At 36.7% G+C, this 15,962-nt stretch overlaps 2 protein-coding genes across 4 annotated transcripts; both read left to right on the top strand.

The window, feature by feature from the left end:
- The first annotated feature begins 1,499 nt into the window (after positions 1 to 1,499).
- On the top strand, positions 1,500 to 9,049 carry LOC122611304 (probable galactinol--sucrose galactosyltransferase 1). Of its 2 annotated transcripts, none has more exons than XM_043784313.1 (13): positions 1,500 to 1,859; positions 2,188 to 2,423; positions 2,515 to 2,605; positions 2,683 to 2,731; positions 5,351 to 5,442; positions 5,536 to 5,643; positions 5,739 to 5,873; positions 5,961 to 6,371; positions 6,839 to 6,980; positions 7,068 to 7,135; positions 7,212 to 7,346; positions 7,739 to 7,956; positions 8,380 to 9,049. In XM_043784313.1, the coding sequence occupies exons 1-13, from the start codon at positions 1,627 to 1,629 to the stop codon at positions 8,760 to 8,762; spliced, it is 2,301 nt and encodes a 766-aa protein (XP_043640248.1). In that variant the 5' UTR covers positions 1,500 to 1,626; the 3' UTR covers positions 8,763 to 9,049. The 2 variants fall into 2 exon arrangements, with proteins under 2 accessions (XP_043640248.1, XP_043640247.1); XM_043784312.1 differs by having other exon boundaries at positions 2,185 to 2,423.
- A 1,213-nt stretch (positions 9,050 to 10,262) lies between these two features.
- Positions 10,263 to 13,154, top strand: LOC122578044 (probable amino acid permease 7). Of its 2 annotated transcripts, none has more exons than XM_043749907.1 (7): positions 10,263 to 10,495; positions 10,770 to 10,994; positions 11,095 to 11,188; positions 11,332 to 11,546; positions 11,626 to 11,759; positions 11,845 to 12,072; positions 12,152 to 13,154. In XM_043749907.1, exons 1-7 carry the CDS (start codon positions 10,408 to 10,410, stop codon positions 12,548 to 12,550), a joined length of 1,383 nt encoding a protein of 460 aa, XP_043605842.1. In that variant the 5' UTR covers positions 10,263 to 10,407; the 3' UTR covers positions 12,551 to 13,154. The 2 variants fall into 2 exon arrangements, with proteins under 2 accessions (XP_043605842.1, XP_043605841.1); XM_043749906.1 differs by having other exon boundaries at positions 10,755 to 10,994.
- The last annotated feature ends 2,808 nt before the right edge of the window (positions 13,155 to 15,962 follow it).

Below are 15,962 nucleotides of genomic sequence, written 5' to 3'. Positions count from 1 at the left end.
ATGTAAAAGTGTATACGTGGTACATTATATGAGCTGCCACGTAGAAGTTTTTGATTGGTCAACCTTAAAATTTTACATTAATCGTTCAAATTTAACGCGTTAGTTGCATACAATGAACCAAATGAAAGTTACATTCACACAATAAAAAAATGTAAAAGTTACATACACTTTTACTTAACCCTATTATTATTTGTTACTCTTATCGGCCATTTATTTCTTTCATAACTTAGCAACATTGGATATTTGATGATGTCCAAATCTTAGTCTCAATCTTCTTAATCTTAATAATATTAGCATAAAATAATATGTTTAAAGATACATCTTATCTTATATTGATTAATACAAATCATTTGTTATCTCTATTTGGAAAATTTTCTCTTTGATAAACCAATAACTAATATAGTATACTACAACTCAGCAAAATTTTTCCTTATTAAGAAATTTTCAATAATATCTATAGGAGACTAATAAATTTTTTTAAAAATCTTCTTAGATGTGATAAATCAAAAGATTAGAGTGGAAGAGAATGAATGGATAACACTTATTAGGGGTGAGTATGGATCGGTTTGGTTCAGTTTTTGCTTAAAACTGAAACCAAAACCGATCCATTCGGTTTTTAGAAAACTAAAACCATTGGATTCGGTTTTTGTTCGGTTCGGTTTCTCGGTTTTCCGGTTAGGTTTGGATCGGTTTCAGTTTTTTTTCGGTTTTTTTAATAAATTTTGTTTTTTAAGTTTTTTTTAAATATTATGTTATAAATTTAACTTTCAATTGTTAAGAAAAAAATATGATATAAAAATTCAAATACAGAGAATTTTTTTATTAAGTAATTATATTTTTTAGGTGTTAAAATTTGTATAACTTTTATAAAACGAATTGTTTTTACTGGACGTTTTTATTAAAAATATACAATTTGTATAGATTTGTACAATAAAAAGATAAAAAGATTAAATTATTAACATATTTATAAATTAAAATTAATAAATATAAATGTAATATGATATAAAAATAAAATAAATTAAAATATATTTAGTTCGGTTCGGTTCGGTTTTGATCGGTTTTTTGGCATATGAAACCGAAAACCGAACCGATCCGTTCGGTTTTTAGAAAAACGAAAACCAAACCAATGGATTTCGTTCGGTTTTCGGTTTTTTCGGTTTGGTTTTGTCGGTTTTTTTCAGTTTTTGGTTTTTCGGTTCGGTTTTTCTCACCCCTAACACTTATCATCTTTTAAAGTTTTGATTTATTTTTTTAGTTTATTATTATATGTCCTTATCTTAAAATAGGGGCCGTGAGTCCGTGACTCATCTTTAAATCTAGATCTAACAAGAATAATGATGATGATAATAAAAATGGAATCTAATCAGGAGACCTTTCAAATGATTAAATATACACGTGAGCTTTTCCCTCCCTCCTTCCCTCGATATAAATAGAATACAAATAATAAAATATCTACCCTCATCCCATCATCCTTAAAAAAAAAAACAAAACAAAACAAAAATTAGGAAATAAAAACAGAGGAAAATAAGAAAGTAGATTCCTTTAAAATACTCGTAATAATTAACACTCTACATATCATTATCAGAATTCCAGTAAGTTAGTTAGTGGCGGTGAAGAGAATCAGAGATGAGGGTGGGAGCAGTTATAACTTTGAGTGGTGATGAGGGAGGAAGCCGGAAGATGAAGGTGTTAGGGGGCAATACCGTCCTAACTGATGTTCATGATAATGTTTTCCTCACTAATCATTCATCAACTAATAATAATAATAATAGTGATAATGATGGGGGGGCTTTCATTGGCGTCCATCATCAGACCACCGGCAGTAGTAGTCGCATGATCTTTCCTGTCGGTAAACTCCAGTAAGTCCCCTCCCCTCCTTCTTTCATTTTCATGAATAGATAATAGCTGCTTAATTTTAATTTTTCCTAACTCCCTTATATTAGCTAGTCGGTAACATATACCTATACATTATAGTAATTAATCCCTGCAATTTTTGTTTTGATTTCAAAAATATTTCATTTGTTATAATGCACTCTTCGACTAATTATTACTTGAAAACTAAACTTATCATTTTCTACTCTTTAATCAATCAATGTACAAACCTGCAAAACAGAACAACCTAGCTGTACATACATTTAGATTGGATTGGCCGATTGGATGTTTAATGAATGATATAATATGCAGCAGAGGATTGAGGTTTATGTGTGTGTTCCGCTTCAAATTATGGTGGATGATACAGAGAATGGGCACATTTGCTCATGATATTCCTACCGAGACTCAGTTCCTTCTAGTTGAAACTACTCATGATGATGATGCTGACGGATCTCCTCTCTACACCGTCTTTTTGCCCATTCTGGAGGGTGATTTTAGAGCTGCTCTCCAAGGAAATTCCAACAATGAATTGGAGATTTGCTTGGAAAGTGGTACGGGCAACTCTTTCATTGTGAACTTTTTATTTTTTAAATCATATAACGAATTCATGGATTTGATGGTTTTATGGTTTTTTTTCTTTAGGAGATCCTGATGTCAAAGATTTTCAAGGGACTCATCTGGTTTTTGTGGCTGCTGGGTCAGATCCATTTGATGTTATCAACAACGCTGTCAAGTATGCACTTTAACCTTATCATATATACATTGTACATCAACTTTCAAAGTTATTTGATGACTTAATTAATTGTGCAGGAGCGTGGAGACACATTTGCAGACATTTTCCCATCGTGAAAGAAAGAAGGTAAATTGGAAGATTATCTTCACTTTTGTAGGTGAAGAGGTAAGGTATAAATCCTTTACCTAATTTATATATGGAAGAGAAGGAAGTCGAGAGATAAGGAATGAATCGAGACCTATCTCAAGGAAGAGAGTGATCCTTGTGGGCCCAGCCTAGAGCTCATTCGGGAAGAGAGAGAGACGAGAGTGAATAAGGTCTGAGAGCCTTCAGGAGAGAGGAACAAGAGCTCAAGGGTGAAGAAAAGATATCGAGCAATACATATATATTTATAATATGTATTTGTGACGGGAGTAAGCTAACGAGAAGATAGAGAAACGAGAGTGATGTTTATAGTGGGGCCCAGCTGAGAGCTCACTCGGGAAGAGAGAGAGAGCCGAGAGTGAATCTTCCGAGAGGTATATATATCTAGCCATGAAGTGAGCTAAAGGAAGGTTGGGATGGAATGTATGACGAGAGTGAATCCTAACCAAAGCAAAGTTCTGGTTGACCTAGAAAATATAAGGCCGGAAGGAATTAATGGGCTGTGAGCCCAATACGCAGCAAAATCCACGAGAATGTCCAAAAGGAGAATGAATGAGAATGGATTTTGGTTGGAGCTCTTGTCTAGAGTGACTTTAGTCGAGAGTTAATTCCAATAGACTTATTTGAGGGTCCCATTGGCGTGCATCCAACAGGAATTGAACCTACGAATTCGCCAATTATGAGTTGGGTGCTTTAACCATTCAGCCATGGATGCTTACCGGGTCATAGTGAATGACCAGATTCCAATTCAAATGGAATCTTTCAACTAAAGCAATGAGATGCTTAACTGAAGTTCTTTTAGTTCTAATAAATAAGGAGGAATTTAATGACAGGACATGAATTCAAGTCCTGGATTTTAGAATTGAGAGAGATCAAGAATTCTCACTAATTCTTAGATTACTGGACCCAATTCACTTCAGTGGGATCTTTCATTCACATTTTTTTCCACCAAGAACGTTTTATAAAACTTTTTGACTCCCGAATTTGGAGTATCCTACTTTCACACAATTCACAGGGTTCAACAAGCAATCGATATTTCACGATCAAGGGTGTAATACTCTTTGGAGTAGCGGTCCTTATATATCGTATTAACAATTGAAATATGGTCGGAAGAAAAAATCTCTATTTGATAGGGCTTCTTCCTATACCTACGAATTCCATTGGACCCAGAAATGATACATTGGAAGAATACGTTGGGTCTTCCAATATCAATAGGTTGATTGTTTCGCTCCTGTATCTTCCAAAAGGAAAAAAGATCTATGAGAGTTCTTTCCTGAATCCGAAAGAGAGTACTTGGGTTCTCCCAATAACTAAAAAGTTGAGCATGCCTCAATCTAACTGGGCTTCGCGGTGGTGGAGGGGCTGGATCGGAAAAAAGATTGATTCTAGCTGTAAGATATCTAATGAAACCGTCGCTGGAATTGAGATATTGTTCAAAGAGAAAGATCTCAAATATCTGGAGTTTTTCTTTATATACTAAAGGGATGAATAGATCCGCAAGGACCATGATTGGGAATTGTTTGATCGTGTTTCTCTGAGGAAGAGGCAAAATAGAATCAACTTGAATTCGGGACCACTATTTGAAATCTTCGTGAAACACTGGATTTGTTATCTCATGTCTGCTTTTTGTGAAAAAATACCAATTGAAGTGGAGGGTTTTTTCAAACAACAAGGGGCTAGGTCAACTATTCAATCAAATGATATTGAGCATGTTTCCCATCTCTTCTCGAGAAAAAAATGGGCCATTTCTTTGCAAATTTGTGCTCAATTTCATATGTGGCAATTCCTCCAAGATCTCTTCGTTAGTTGGGGGAAGAATCCGCCCGAATCGGAATTTTTGAGGAACGTATCGAGAGATAATTTGATTTGGTTAGACAATGTGTGGTTGGTAAACAAGGATCGGTTTTTTTTGCAGGGTATAGAATGTATCGTCAAATATTCGATATGATTCCACAAGATCTAGTTTTGTTGAAGTAAGGGATTGTAGCCAATTGAAAGGATCTTCTGATGAATCCAGAGATCATTTTGATTCCATTAGTAATGAGGATTCGGAATATCACACATTGATCAATCAAAGAGAGATTCAACAACTAAAAGAAAGATCGATTCTTTGGGATCCTTCCTTTCTTCAAATGGAAGGAACAGAGATAGAATCAAACCGATTCCCGAAATGCCTTTCCGGATATTCCTCAATGTCCCGGCTATTCACGGAACGTGAGAAGTTGATGATTAAGCTTCCGGAAGAAATCAAAGAATTTCTTGGGAATCCTCCAAGATCCGTTCGTTCTTTTTCTTTTGACAGATAGTCAGAACTTCATCTGGGTTCGAATCCTACTGAGAGGTCCACTAGAGATCAGAAATTGTTGAAGAAACAACAAGATCTTTCTTTTCTCAGGCGAGCGGAAAAAAAAGAAATGGTTAATCTATTCAAGATAATTACGTATTTACAAAATACCGTCTCAATTCATCTTATTTCATCAGATTCGGGATGTGATATGGTTCTGAAGGATGAACCAGATTTTTTCATGCTCAAACAGTAGGTAATTATATGATTATTACCAAGTTAATTGACTTTTTTTTTTTACATCATTGTTTGTTCAGATGCCAGACATGTTAAATTGGTTTGGTTGGTGCACATGGGATGCTTTTTACACTGATGTTACATCTGAAGGTGTCAAACAAGGCCTTGAGAGGTAAAACTCTTACCATTGTTTTTTTTTTTCCTTCATGGTTTTCACGTGATATTGAATTATTAATGCTAACCAATAGGTATCTGATACATATAGTTTTGAGAAAGGAGGAATTTCACCGAAATTTGTTATCATTGATGATGGATGGCAATCAGTTGGCATGGATCCCAGTGGCGTTGAAGTTAAAGCTGATAATACAGCCAAGTGAGTACTTTGAATTTCCATATCGTTGTTATAAAAGCATAACCTAACCATTTTTTATAAACTAACAAAAAAACTACTCATATGTTTTTATATAGTTATGCAAATAGGCTGACTCATATTAAGGAGAACCACAAATTCCAGAAGGACGGTAAGGAAGGTCACAGAGTGGAGGATCCATCCATGGGACTTCGTCATGTAGTTACAGACATTAAAGACCAACATAGAATTAAGTACAGCTTTTATCAGAATTTCTTATTATGATGCCTTTAATGTTTACTCGTTTTCTTTTTTCCATAAAATATTTGTATGTTGTATAGGTACGTGTATGTTTGGCATGCGTTAACTGGATACTGGGGTGGAGTGAGACCTGGAGTGGCTGAAATGGAGCATTATGATTCCAAGTTATCTTTCCCGGTTCCATCTCCAGGAATTGAATCCATCATCAACTGTGATGCTTTTAAAGCCATTGCCAAAAACGGGCTTGGTCTTGTTGACCCTGAAAAGGTTTTCAACTTTTATAACGAATTGCATTCGTATCTTGCATCCGCTGGAATTGACGGTGTCAAGGTAGATGTACAAAACATTCTTGAAACACTTGGAGCAGGCCATGGTGGTCGGGTCAAACTTACAAGGAAGTACCATCAGGCATTGGAAGCTTCCATTTCTAAAAACTTTCCCGATAATGGAATCATTTCTTGCATGAGTCACAATACAGATGGTTTGTACAGGTAACCAAGATCAAAATTTCATTTTTTTTTATCCTTTCTTGTATACAAGGGAAGAAGTTACATGGAATGGTAACCAACTTTGGTTTGATTTCTGTTTCGGGTAACCATAATCTTTTTTTCCCATAAAAAGGTAACCAACTGCTTTGGCTTTACCTGGTCAAAATGATGAGGTCTCAGCTAACTTGTTGGAATCATGTTTGACTTCTTTCTATCTTGGCGCTGCCTGACTTGGTATCTTTAAGTATGTTGACTTTTTCATGTTGCAGAGCTGATGTCACTACCTAAAAGTCGATTTAACTGGAAAATTACTCTAAATGAATATCTTCTGAAACTGTGATCCTTTATACAAATGGGAATGGAGTGTTGCCCAAAACAGAAAGAGAACAAATTTTGTCATCTTTTTATTCAATTTACCATTGTATAAATACTAATGATACTAAAAGGACTTTAAATAAAACTTAATGAAGTGCAAAGAAGACTGCGGTTATAAGGGCATCAGATGATTTCTGGCCTAGGATTACGGCTTCACACACGGTTCATATTGCTTCTGTTGCTTACAATACTATTTTTCTTGGAGAATTCATGCAGCCTGATTGGGATATGTTTCATGTAAGCTTAAATCACAGACATGTGATTCATTTTACATGTCATTATTCATGATTATTATAGCTAAACTATCTTGATCATACGTTTTAGAGCTTGCATCCTATGGCTGACTACCATGGTGCTGCTCGAGCTGTGGGTGGCTGTCCTATATATGTCAGGTGTAGTTTTCAGCTTTTTATTCTTTTCTTTCCTTCAATTTTAAAATATTCATGAATGTATATAAATGCAATGCAGCGACAAGCCTGGACATCATGACTTCAATCTATTAAAGAAGCTTGTGCTTCCTGATGGATCGATATTAAGGGCCAAACTTCCAGGGAGGCCAACAAGGGATTGCTTGTTTATTGATCCCATCAGAGATGGAAAAAGGTAGCTTATGCCTGTCCAGAATAGAGGTGGCAAGATGGTCAATGAGTGAGGGTTGACTAACAGGTCAAAACCAGTTCAGGTTAAACGGGTTCAGTTGGGCCAGCCTAGGTCTTGTTGACTGCAAACAAATTTCTTTTCCGTGTTTAAATTCTTTATAATTAACTAATTTCTTAATCGTGATTGCAAAACAATATTTGCTAATATATAAAAGAGTTGGAAGGCTGTATCCATTATAAACATATACTTAGGGAGATTTTCAACCATTTTGACATGTTCCCATTTCAGTCAACTTTGTTTTTTTTTCATCCTATGACCAATTTGACCTGTTTGAGATAAAATTCATCACAGATTGACTCATTAATTAATAGCTACCTATAAATGGATGTGTACAGTCTGCTGAAGATCTGGAATCTGAACAATTTTACCGGAGTTGTCGGAGTTTTTAACTGCCAGGGAGCAGGGTGGTGTGAAGATGGAAAGACGATCCTCATCCACGATGAGCAACCAGCCACCATCTCCGGTATTATCCGTGCTAGAGATATCAATTACTTGCCTAGAGTTACGGACACTACATGGGCTGGAGATACCATTATATACAGTCACCTCGGTGGTATGTTTCCACTCTACATCTATACTACTATATAAAAATTATACCCCATGTTGAAAAGTTAACATTTTTGGGACATGCAAAATTATCATTTTACCCTTAATGAATTAACTTACACAATCATTCCACTATCTCCTAAAAGAGATACACTACTATTTCAAATCAAATATCTTTATATCAACTACCTACACCACTTGACGCATCTGCCGCCACCAACGGTCGCCGCCGCCGTCACCATCCGTCGATGCCACCACGTCACTGTCTTCGTCATCACCGCCGCATTGCGCGGGTACCATGCTCGTAGTTGAGGAAATAAATAAAGAGTAGTTGTTTGTTTTTTATGTTACCTTTTTTTTTATATATTTTTATTTTTTATTTTTATGTTACCTTGTAGATTACAGAAACGTAACCTTTTGCATTTTGCAGGAGAGTTGGTGTACCTTCCAAAGAATGCATCTATCCCAGTTACCTTAAAACCCAGACAATATGAGGTGTTTACAGTAATTCCGGTCAAGAAATTGTCAAGCGGGATTACTTTTGCTCCAATAGGTTTGACCGGAATGTTTAACTCTGGAGGTGCGATTGTGGAACTGAAATATGAGGAGGAGAAACAAGGAAATGTGCAGGTGGGGTTGAAAGTTCGAGGTTGTGGTGCATTTGGAGCATATTCCTCACAAAGACCGATCAGAGTGACTATCAATTCGATAGAAACGGAATTTGGGTACGAAGAGGGAAGTGGATTGATTAGGATTGAATTGGGTGTTCCAGAAAAAGAGATGTATTTGTGGGACATGATCATTCAAGTATGAAGAAGTAAGCAAGCAGTGTTGGTGGCAATGCAAGTGATAAATAAGCAGGCTTCATGAGTTGAGAATGCTCATCAGCTCATTCATGGAAAGGTCAAATTAATTGATTATTTATTAAGCAGTAGTCATTGTTTATTATATTTGTGTAGGGGAGTTATTTAAATTAGAGAGTATTACTCTACGATACTGTTTGAGCATGAAATATCAAACTCAATCACAGATGAGATTTAACCACGAAAACCATTATAATCTCTTACCAAGTAGTGCAAACCTACTAAATTCTTCGCGAATCTAAGGTGAATAATGGTTTTCCCAAAGAGATATATCGATCTTTGGAGGATAATAAATGTATATGATTTCGATGATTTTGATGATGATTGTTTGATTGATAGATTTAGAGAGAGAATGATATGTGTGTATGAATATGATGATTGAATGTTGAATCGAATGAATTCTGACATTCAATGATGGGGTATTTATAGGCTGACAATTAGGTTACCTTGTATTTTGGGCTTGTCATAAATGGGCCTGGCGTCTGAATCCATGTCAGTACGAGGAATAGAATGTTCGAGAATTCTATTATGTTTTATATCTCTTTTATATCTTTGAGGTTGTGCCGAGCTATTAACTCCCAGATAGCTTGGGAGAAATTTATTTTCAACAGGTAAGGTCTTTTCAAAGGCACATGAAAGAAACTTTTCTCAAGGATCAGGAAAGTTCTCAAGGGCAAAGGAAATAAATATTATCCTTAAGCAAAGGAAAGAAACTATAATTCCGGTAGGAATTCACGTGGGAATCAGCTCCATCCTTTGGCTGGGAATCGGCTGAGGAGCGGCTCCCATTTGGCTGGAAAGTAGCTAGGAATCGGCTGGTACCTCTTTAAGCACATATAATTGTTTCCATCTCCATTTCCCCAACCGTACTAGTCTTATCATTATTCTTTTGGGATTCACCTTATTAATAACACACAAAACCTTTGTCACTTCCTTTCCAATAGTCGTTCCACATATTATGGTTTTGAGTGGGATTTAGGTTGGGTCATCAGATACATTTTGAAATTGGAATATATATTTATATTACTGTGGTCGTTCCCATGGTAAATAAAGTCATTTCTATGAGTTACAGCATTGATTATATAACAAAAAATAATAATTTGATTTAAAAAAATCAGATCTCTTTTCATATATATATATCTGATCGGATTGGATTGCTGACATTGGAACAAGTTTGAATGTAAATTGTAGGTAAAAATGTTTCAATAATCGGTAGGTGGTAACTGGCAAGAAGTATTTGTTACTACTAACACCATTTAATTTGTTACATTACATGATAAGATAACTTACTTATTATAAGGTAAAGGGGTAGCCATATAGGTACCTGTGAATAAGAAATAAACATGGTGTATATGTTGTTTTGACCCACCACATATTTTGTTTGGAATGGAAAGAAATATTTTGAGTATATATTTTACTACTATTGGTATAAAATGCATACCATATTTTATTATCTAATACAGTCCTAAAATAATATACTCCATAAATGAATAAATATCTTCATGTGAGGAGTAAACGGAGACGAGGGAAAGTGACTCGAAAGCAACTAGACACACATATATACAAGCAAGGGAGGAAAGAGGAGGAATTAATCAATGGCTGATGAGGAAGAAAAAGAAACACCTTTAATATTGCAGCTGCAGCGCACCTCATCACCGCTTCCTTTTGAAATCCAACCCATTGGTTAGTTCACTCGATCTCCCTCTCATCCTTCTATCATTCCCATTATTTTATTATTACATATACTCGTATATAATAAAATAAAAAAGTAATTAAGGCAAAAACATGAGGTACGTGTCTGAACTACAGACGTTGACTTTGATTCGGTTGGTGCTATTATGCTATGTATGTATGATATTGAATTAAATTATATACAGTGTCATCTTGGGTGTGTGGATCTAATTAATAAATATATAAGTGGTGTGTTTGGTTTGAAATGAAGGAAACGTATGGACAGGGGTAGCACATTTTATAGCCGGAGTAATAGGATCAGGTGTTTTATCCCTTGCTTGGAGCCTCGCACAGCTTGGTTGGATCGCCGGTCCACTCGCTATTCTAGTCGTCGCTTTCTTCTCCCTCGTCTCCGCCTTCCTCATCACCAACATTCATACTACTTATTCTAACCCATCCCTGACCCCCACCACTAACCGCTCCTTCCTGCAGGCAGTTCACACCATTTTAGGTACTTTCTTATTGTTACTTTCACTTCGCCCCCGCCCACATACCTTACTACCAAGTACATATATGCATGTCTTTAATTTCTTTTTGATCCTCCCTCCCAGGATATAAGAATGGATTCATATGTGGATGCTTGGTATATTTCAGTCTCTTTAAAACAGGAGTTGTCTATGTAATCACTGCTGCTATCTGTATGAGGTATAATACCTATCTTCTCTCTTTTTCATTATTATCGTAAAGCAGCTCAAAAGAGTACCAAATTTGTTTGTTACTCTCATCTAGTGATATCTTCTTTCTTGCCTATATATTTATGACATTGCTTTGCTCCGGCTGGGTGACAGAGCCATTAGGCAGTCAAATTGTTACCACCAACAAGGCCACGAAGCTGCTTGTGAATACGACAACAGATACTTTATGCTTGTGTTTGGAATCGCTCAGATAGTAGCTTCTCAAATACCCAACATTTTCCATACCAAATGGCTCTCAATCATTGCTGCAATCATGTCCTTTACTTATTCCTCCATTGGAATTGGACTTGGATTAGCCCAAGTAGTAGGTACGGATTCTTACCCTCAATCAAACAATGTAATTGTACTAGTGTCAGATCAAGTTGATTGTTGAATATTGGATTTCAGGACAAGGGACAATCAAAGGTAGCATCCATGGAGTCTCTACTGCTAATCCCACTCAGAAAGCATGGTTGGTTGCTCAAGCTATTGGAGATATTGCTTTTTCATTGAACTTTTCGTTAATACTTCTGGAGATACAGGTAGAGTGCAGCTCATCCCTTTTGATAAAATCTATGCAGGGTTATAGTAGGCCCAATCAATAAGTATGATGTTTGTAATATGTAGAGCACATTGAAGTCACCCCCGTCTCAAAAAGAGACCATGAAGACGACTTCCACTATTGCAGTTTGTATAACTACTGCTTTTTATATATGCTGTGGTGCATCTGGATATGCGGCCTTTGGAGATATGACTCCTGGAAATCTGCTGACTGGCTTTGGGTTTTATGAACCATATTGGCTTGTTGACTTTGGTAATGCATGCATTGTTGTCCACTTAGTTGGAGGGTATCAGGTATCACATTGTTGACCTTGGCTTACTGGTTTACAATTTTAGTAATTTATGTTTGTGAATTTATTTGCATTTTCAACAGATATATAGTCAGACATTGTTTGGAATTGTGGAAAGATGGTATGTGGTGAAGTTCCCTGAAAGCGTATTCGTTGAGAGTTTCAAGGTTTGGTTGTTGGCTTTTGATTTTAGAGTCAATCTTCTTAGGTTATGTTTTAGAAGTGCATATGTTGTTTCGACAATGGGTGTAGCAATGTTATTTCCTTATTTCAATGAAGTCCTGGCATTTTCGGGTTCAATAATCTACTGGCCCTTGACCATATATTTCCCTGTGGAGATGTACTTTGTGCATAAGAGGATTGTACCTTGGACCGGCAAGTGGATTGTTCTTAGAATGTATAGCATCTTCAGTTTTATCGTAACAATTTTTGTTTTGGTTGGTTCCCTTGAAGGACTCATTGCCAAAAGATTTGGTTCTTAGTAGATTTTTATTCTTTTATCCACGGTGGATAATCCACCCAATATATTGTTGGTTCTGAACATCTGAGATATTGTATCTAAATCATAATAATAGGAGTTGAAAGAAGCTTTATCGATAACTTGTATATATACGCGTTTATCATTGCGGCTATTAATGTGGAAAGAAGCTACACAAGTTTAGTAGCAAGCTTGCAGTCAGCAGTTCCAGGTTACAATATTATGAGAATGTGGAGGAAGTATGGGTGTTTGCTAATAGTAATGGGACCTATTTCTTTTGGTTCAGTAAATGGACCAGGATGATTAGTAAGAAGCCTTTGATTATTCAGAAATGGAGCCTTGAGGTTGTTAATCTGTTAATGATAGAAGTGAGCCAAGTAAACTCCCACAGGTCAGAATTACGAATGTAGTGTTGAGGCTGGAGCAATTTTGGGATAAGTAAAGTAATACTCGTATTATACAATAATCGACGAGTCAGTCAATGTGCAGAAGCCGACAAAGCAAAAACGATGTCTTCATTTGTATTATTGTATAGGCTTGGTCGTCCGTGCTGCCTTAAGTGATTCATTCTTGTTGAACTTGAATCCAATAACGGTGTTCGGAAAACATACCCAATTCCAGTTAGAGCAAAATTATAACAAGATCGAGAAGACCCATAAAAAGTATATTAGTGCTTATCAAAGACATTACTTGTTGACTAAGTTATATGTTTATGCTAGGGTTGCTAATTACCTTTAGTTAGAGGGTTGTGTTTGTAATTTGTCTTTCTTATAATTTGGCATCAGAGCCTTTTCGGCCGCCACTTCCTTGTTCCGTTAAACAAATTGATCTAATCATATAAGGAGGCTTAATTTATTTTCATCCATAGCAACTAAAGCACCGTACCATCATAGCAATTAAATTGCATAAAACTCTTTTTTTTAAAAATTTTTTTTAAAACCACCGTCCCACCATCCAATCACCATAGCAATTATGTTGAAGTTTTCATAAAACTCATTGTTTTGCTTTCTCTGTCATCTCGAACAACAACCAATAAAAAAAGCCTTTGATAATAAATCAAACAACAACCAACCGAACAGCAATTCTGTTGTCACAATCTATCCTACACTTTCTACCGATAATAAATCTATCACCATGGCCATACTTGCTGTTTTTACTTCTCAGGAAAAAGCCTCTAACATGAGTCACAAGTTTCCTTTTACTCTTAAACCTACCAATTACAACAATTGGAAGACAATGATTCAACCCTTTCTTGAGACTGGCAACATCGGTTATATTGATGGTACTATTCCTTGCCCACCCGCCACAATTACTACTCCTGCATCCGGTCCTGGTGACAATATTCAACCCGAAACAGTTCGAACCAATCCAAACTTTACAGCATGGAAACACAATGATGCTCACATCAGTACACTCTTGATCTCTACCGTCTCAGAAGAATCGTTTCACTATGTCAACGGACTTACTGCACATGAATTATAGGAGAACTTGGAACGTGGTCATGCTCCTCAAACTCGTGCTGGTGAACATACTATTAAGACTCAATTAATGCGCATCGTCATGAAAGGAGACAAACAGCCAACTGCCTATCTTAATCGTACCCTAGCTCTAGCCACTGATCTACGCAACATTGGTAAACCCATGGACAACGATGATCTCATCATGCTTATTATCTCTGTTCTACGTGAAGAATACAACGGTTTAAAGTCTAATCTCCTTGGTCGTGACACGCCTATCACCTTGACCGATTTACCGTCTTTGCTCTCGGACCATGACTATATGGTTCACAAAAATCAACCTCATGCTGATTTATCACCTGCTACCTTCAACACAGTTTCAACCAATTCAACACAGCAGCAATATGTCACCACTCCTCTTAGTTCTTCTCAGCAAGGTACGACCCCCCTCCTTGCCGTGCAACACTTAGCTGCCAAACTTGGATTCACTCTTACACCTAATTCCACGTCACAGGCAATGTTCTCTAATCGATCATCTCGAGGCCGCGGATCATCTTATGCTCGTGGGAGAGGTGGACGACAATCTTATGGCCGTGGCTTTTCTGCCCGTGGACGTGGTTCTTTCGAATGGGCTTCAATGACAAATCAAGTTCATGGTCATTGCAACCGTTGTGGCATCGGTCATCTTCCAAATGATTGCCCTAATCGTGAACGTGGTCGCTCCCAAGCATACTTTGTTGATAACAGGTCACAAGCATCTAGCAATAATTGGCTTCCAGATTCCGGGGCCAATAACCATGTAACACCAGATCTTTCAAGCATCTGGACTCCAGAACCATATCACGGCTACGATAATCTTCATGTTGGTAATGGTAAAGGCTTTCCCATTCTTCATATTGGTTCTACTAAAATTTTCTCACCCTCCAAAACTTTTAAATTAAAAGACATCTTACATGTTCTTCAAATTAAACATAATCTTCTCTCCGTTCAAAAGTTTTGTCTTGATAACAATGTTTTCTTTGAATTTCACCCGTTTTTCTTTTGTGTGAAGGACATATCTACACGCAATACCCTACTCACGGGTCCAAGTAAGGATGGTCTGTACTCCTTGGTCCTTCCTCAATTTCATCAAATCCCGAAGACTGCTTTTTCTGCCACACATGCTCCCGCATCTGCTTGGCATCAACGTTTAGGGCATCCACATTCTCCAATTTTACAATATATGTTATCTCGTTATTTGCTTCCTGTTTCTGATAAAACTTTTAACGATATTTGTACCTCTTGTCAATTGGGCAAGTCATCAAAATTACCTTTAATAAGTTTAAGTTTTCGTAGCAATAATATTCTTGATTTAATATATAGTGATGTTTGGGGTCCTGCACCATCTTTATCTTTTGATGGTGATCGTTACTTTATGTTGTGTGTTGATCATCCTACAAAATATATGTAGATTTATCATCTTAAACAAAAATCTGATGTTTATTCATCGTTCAAACAATTTGTTTTAATGGTTAAGCGCCAATTCAATACAAAATTAAAAACTGTTCAACCTGACTGGGGGGGGGGGGGAGTTTCGCAATCTTTCCTCTTACTTTGCTTCACTTGGAATTCTCCATCGTCGATATTGCCCTCACACAAGTGAGCAAAATGGTACTGTTGAACGCCGCCACCGACACGTTGTCGAAACCGGCCTCGCTCTTCTTGCCCAATCATCTGTTCCGCAACGTTTTTAGCATTATGCCTTTGACACTGCTGTCTATCTCATTAATCGGATGCCATCCACTTCCACCTCTCTCATCTCTCCTTTTGAACGGGTTTTTAATCGCTCACCAGATCTTTCATTTCTTAAAGTCTTCGGGTGTCAGTGTTTTCCCTACTTACGACCTTACAACCCACATAAGATGGATTTTAGATCTTCTGTGTGTATCTTTCTTGGTTACAGCCTTGTCCATCATGGTT

Source organism: Erigeron canadensis, chromosome 8 (genome assembly GCF_010389155.1).
Source record: "Erigeron canadensis isolate Cc75 chromosome 8, C_canadensis_v1, whole genome shotgun sequence".
Lineage (NCBI taxonomy): Eukaryota > Viridiplantae > Streptophyta > Magnoliopsida > Asterales > Asteraceae > Erigeron > Erigeron canadensis.
This window is presented reverse-complemented; position numbering and strand designations above follow the sequence as displayed.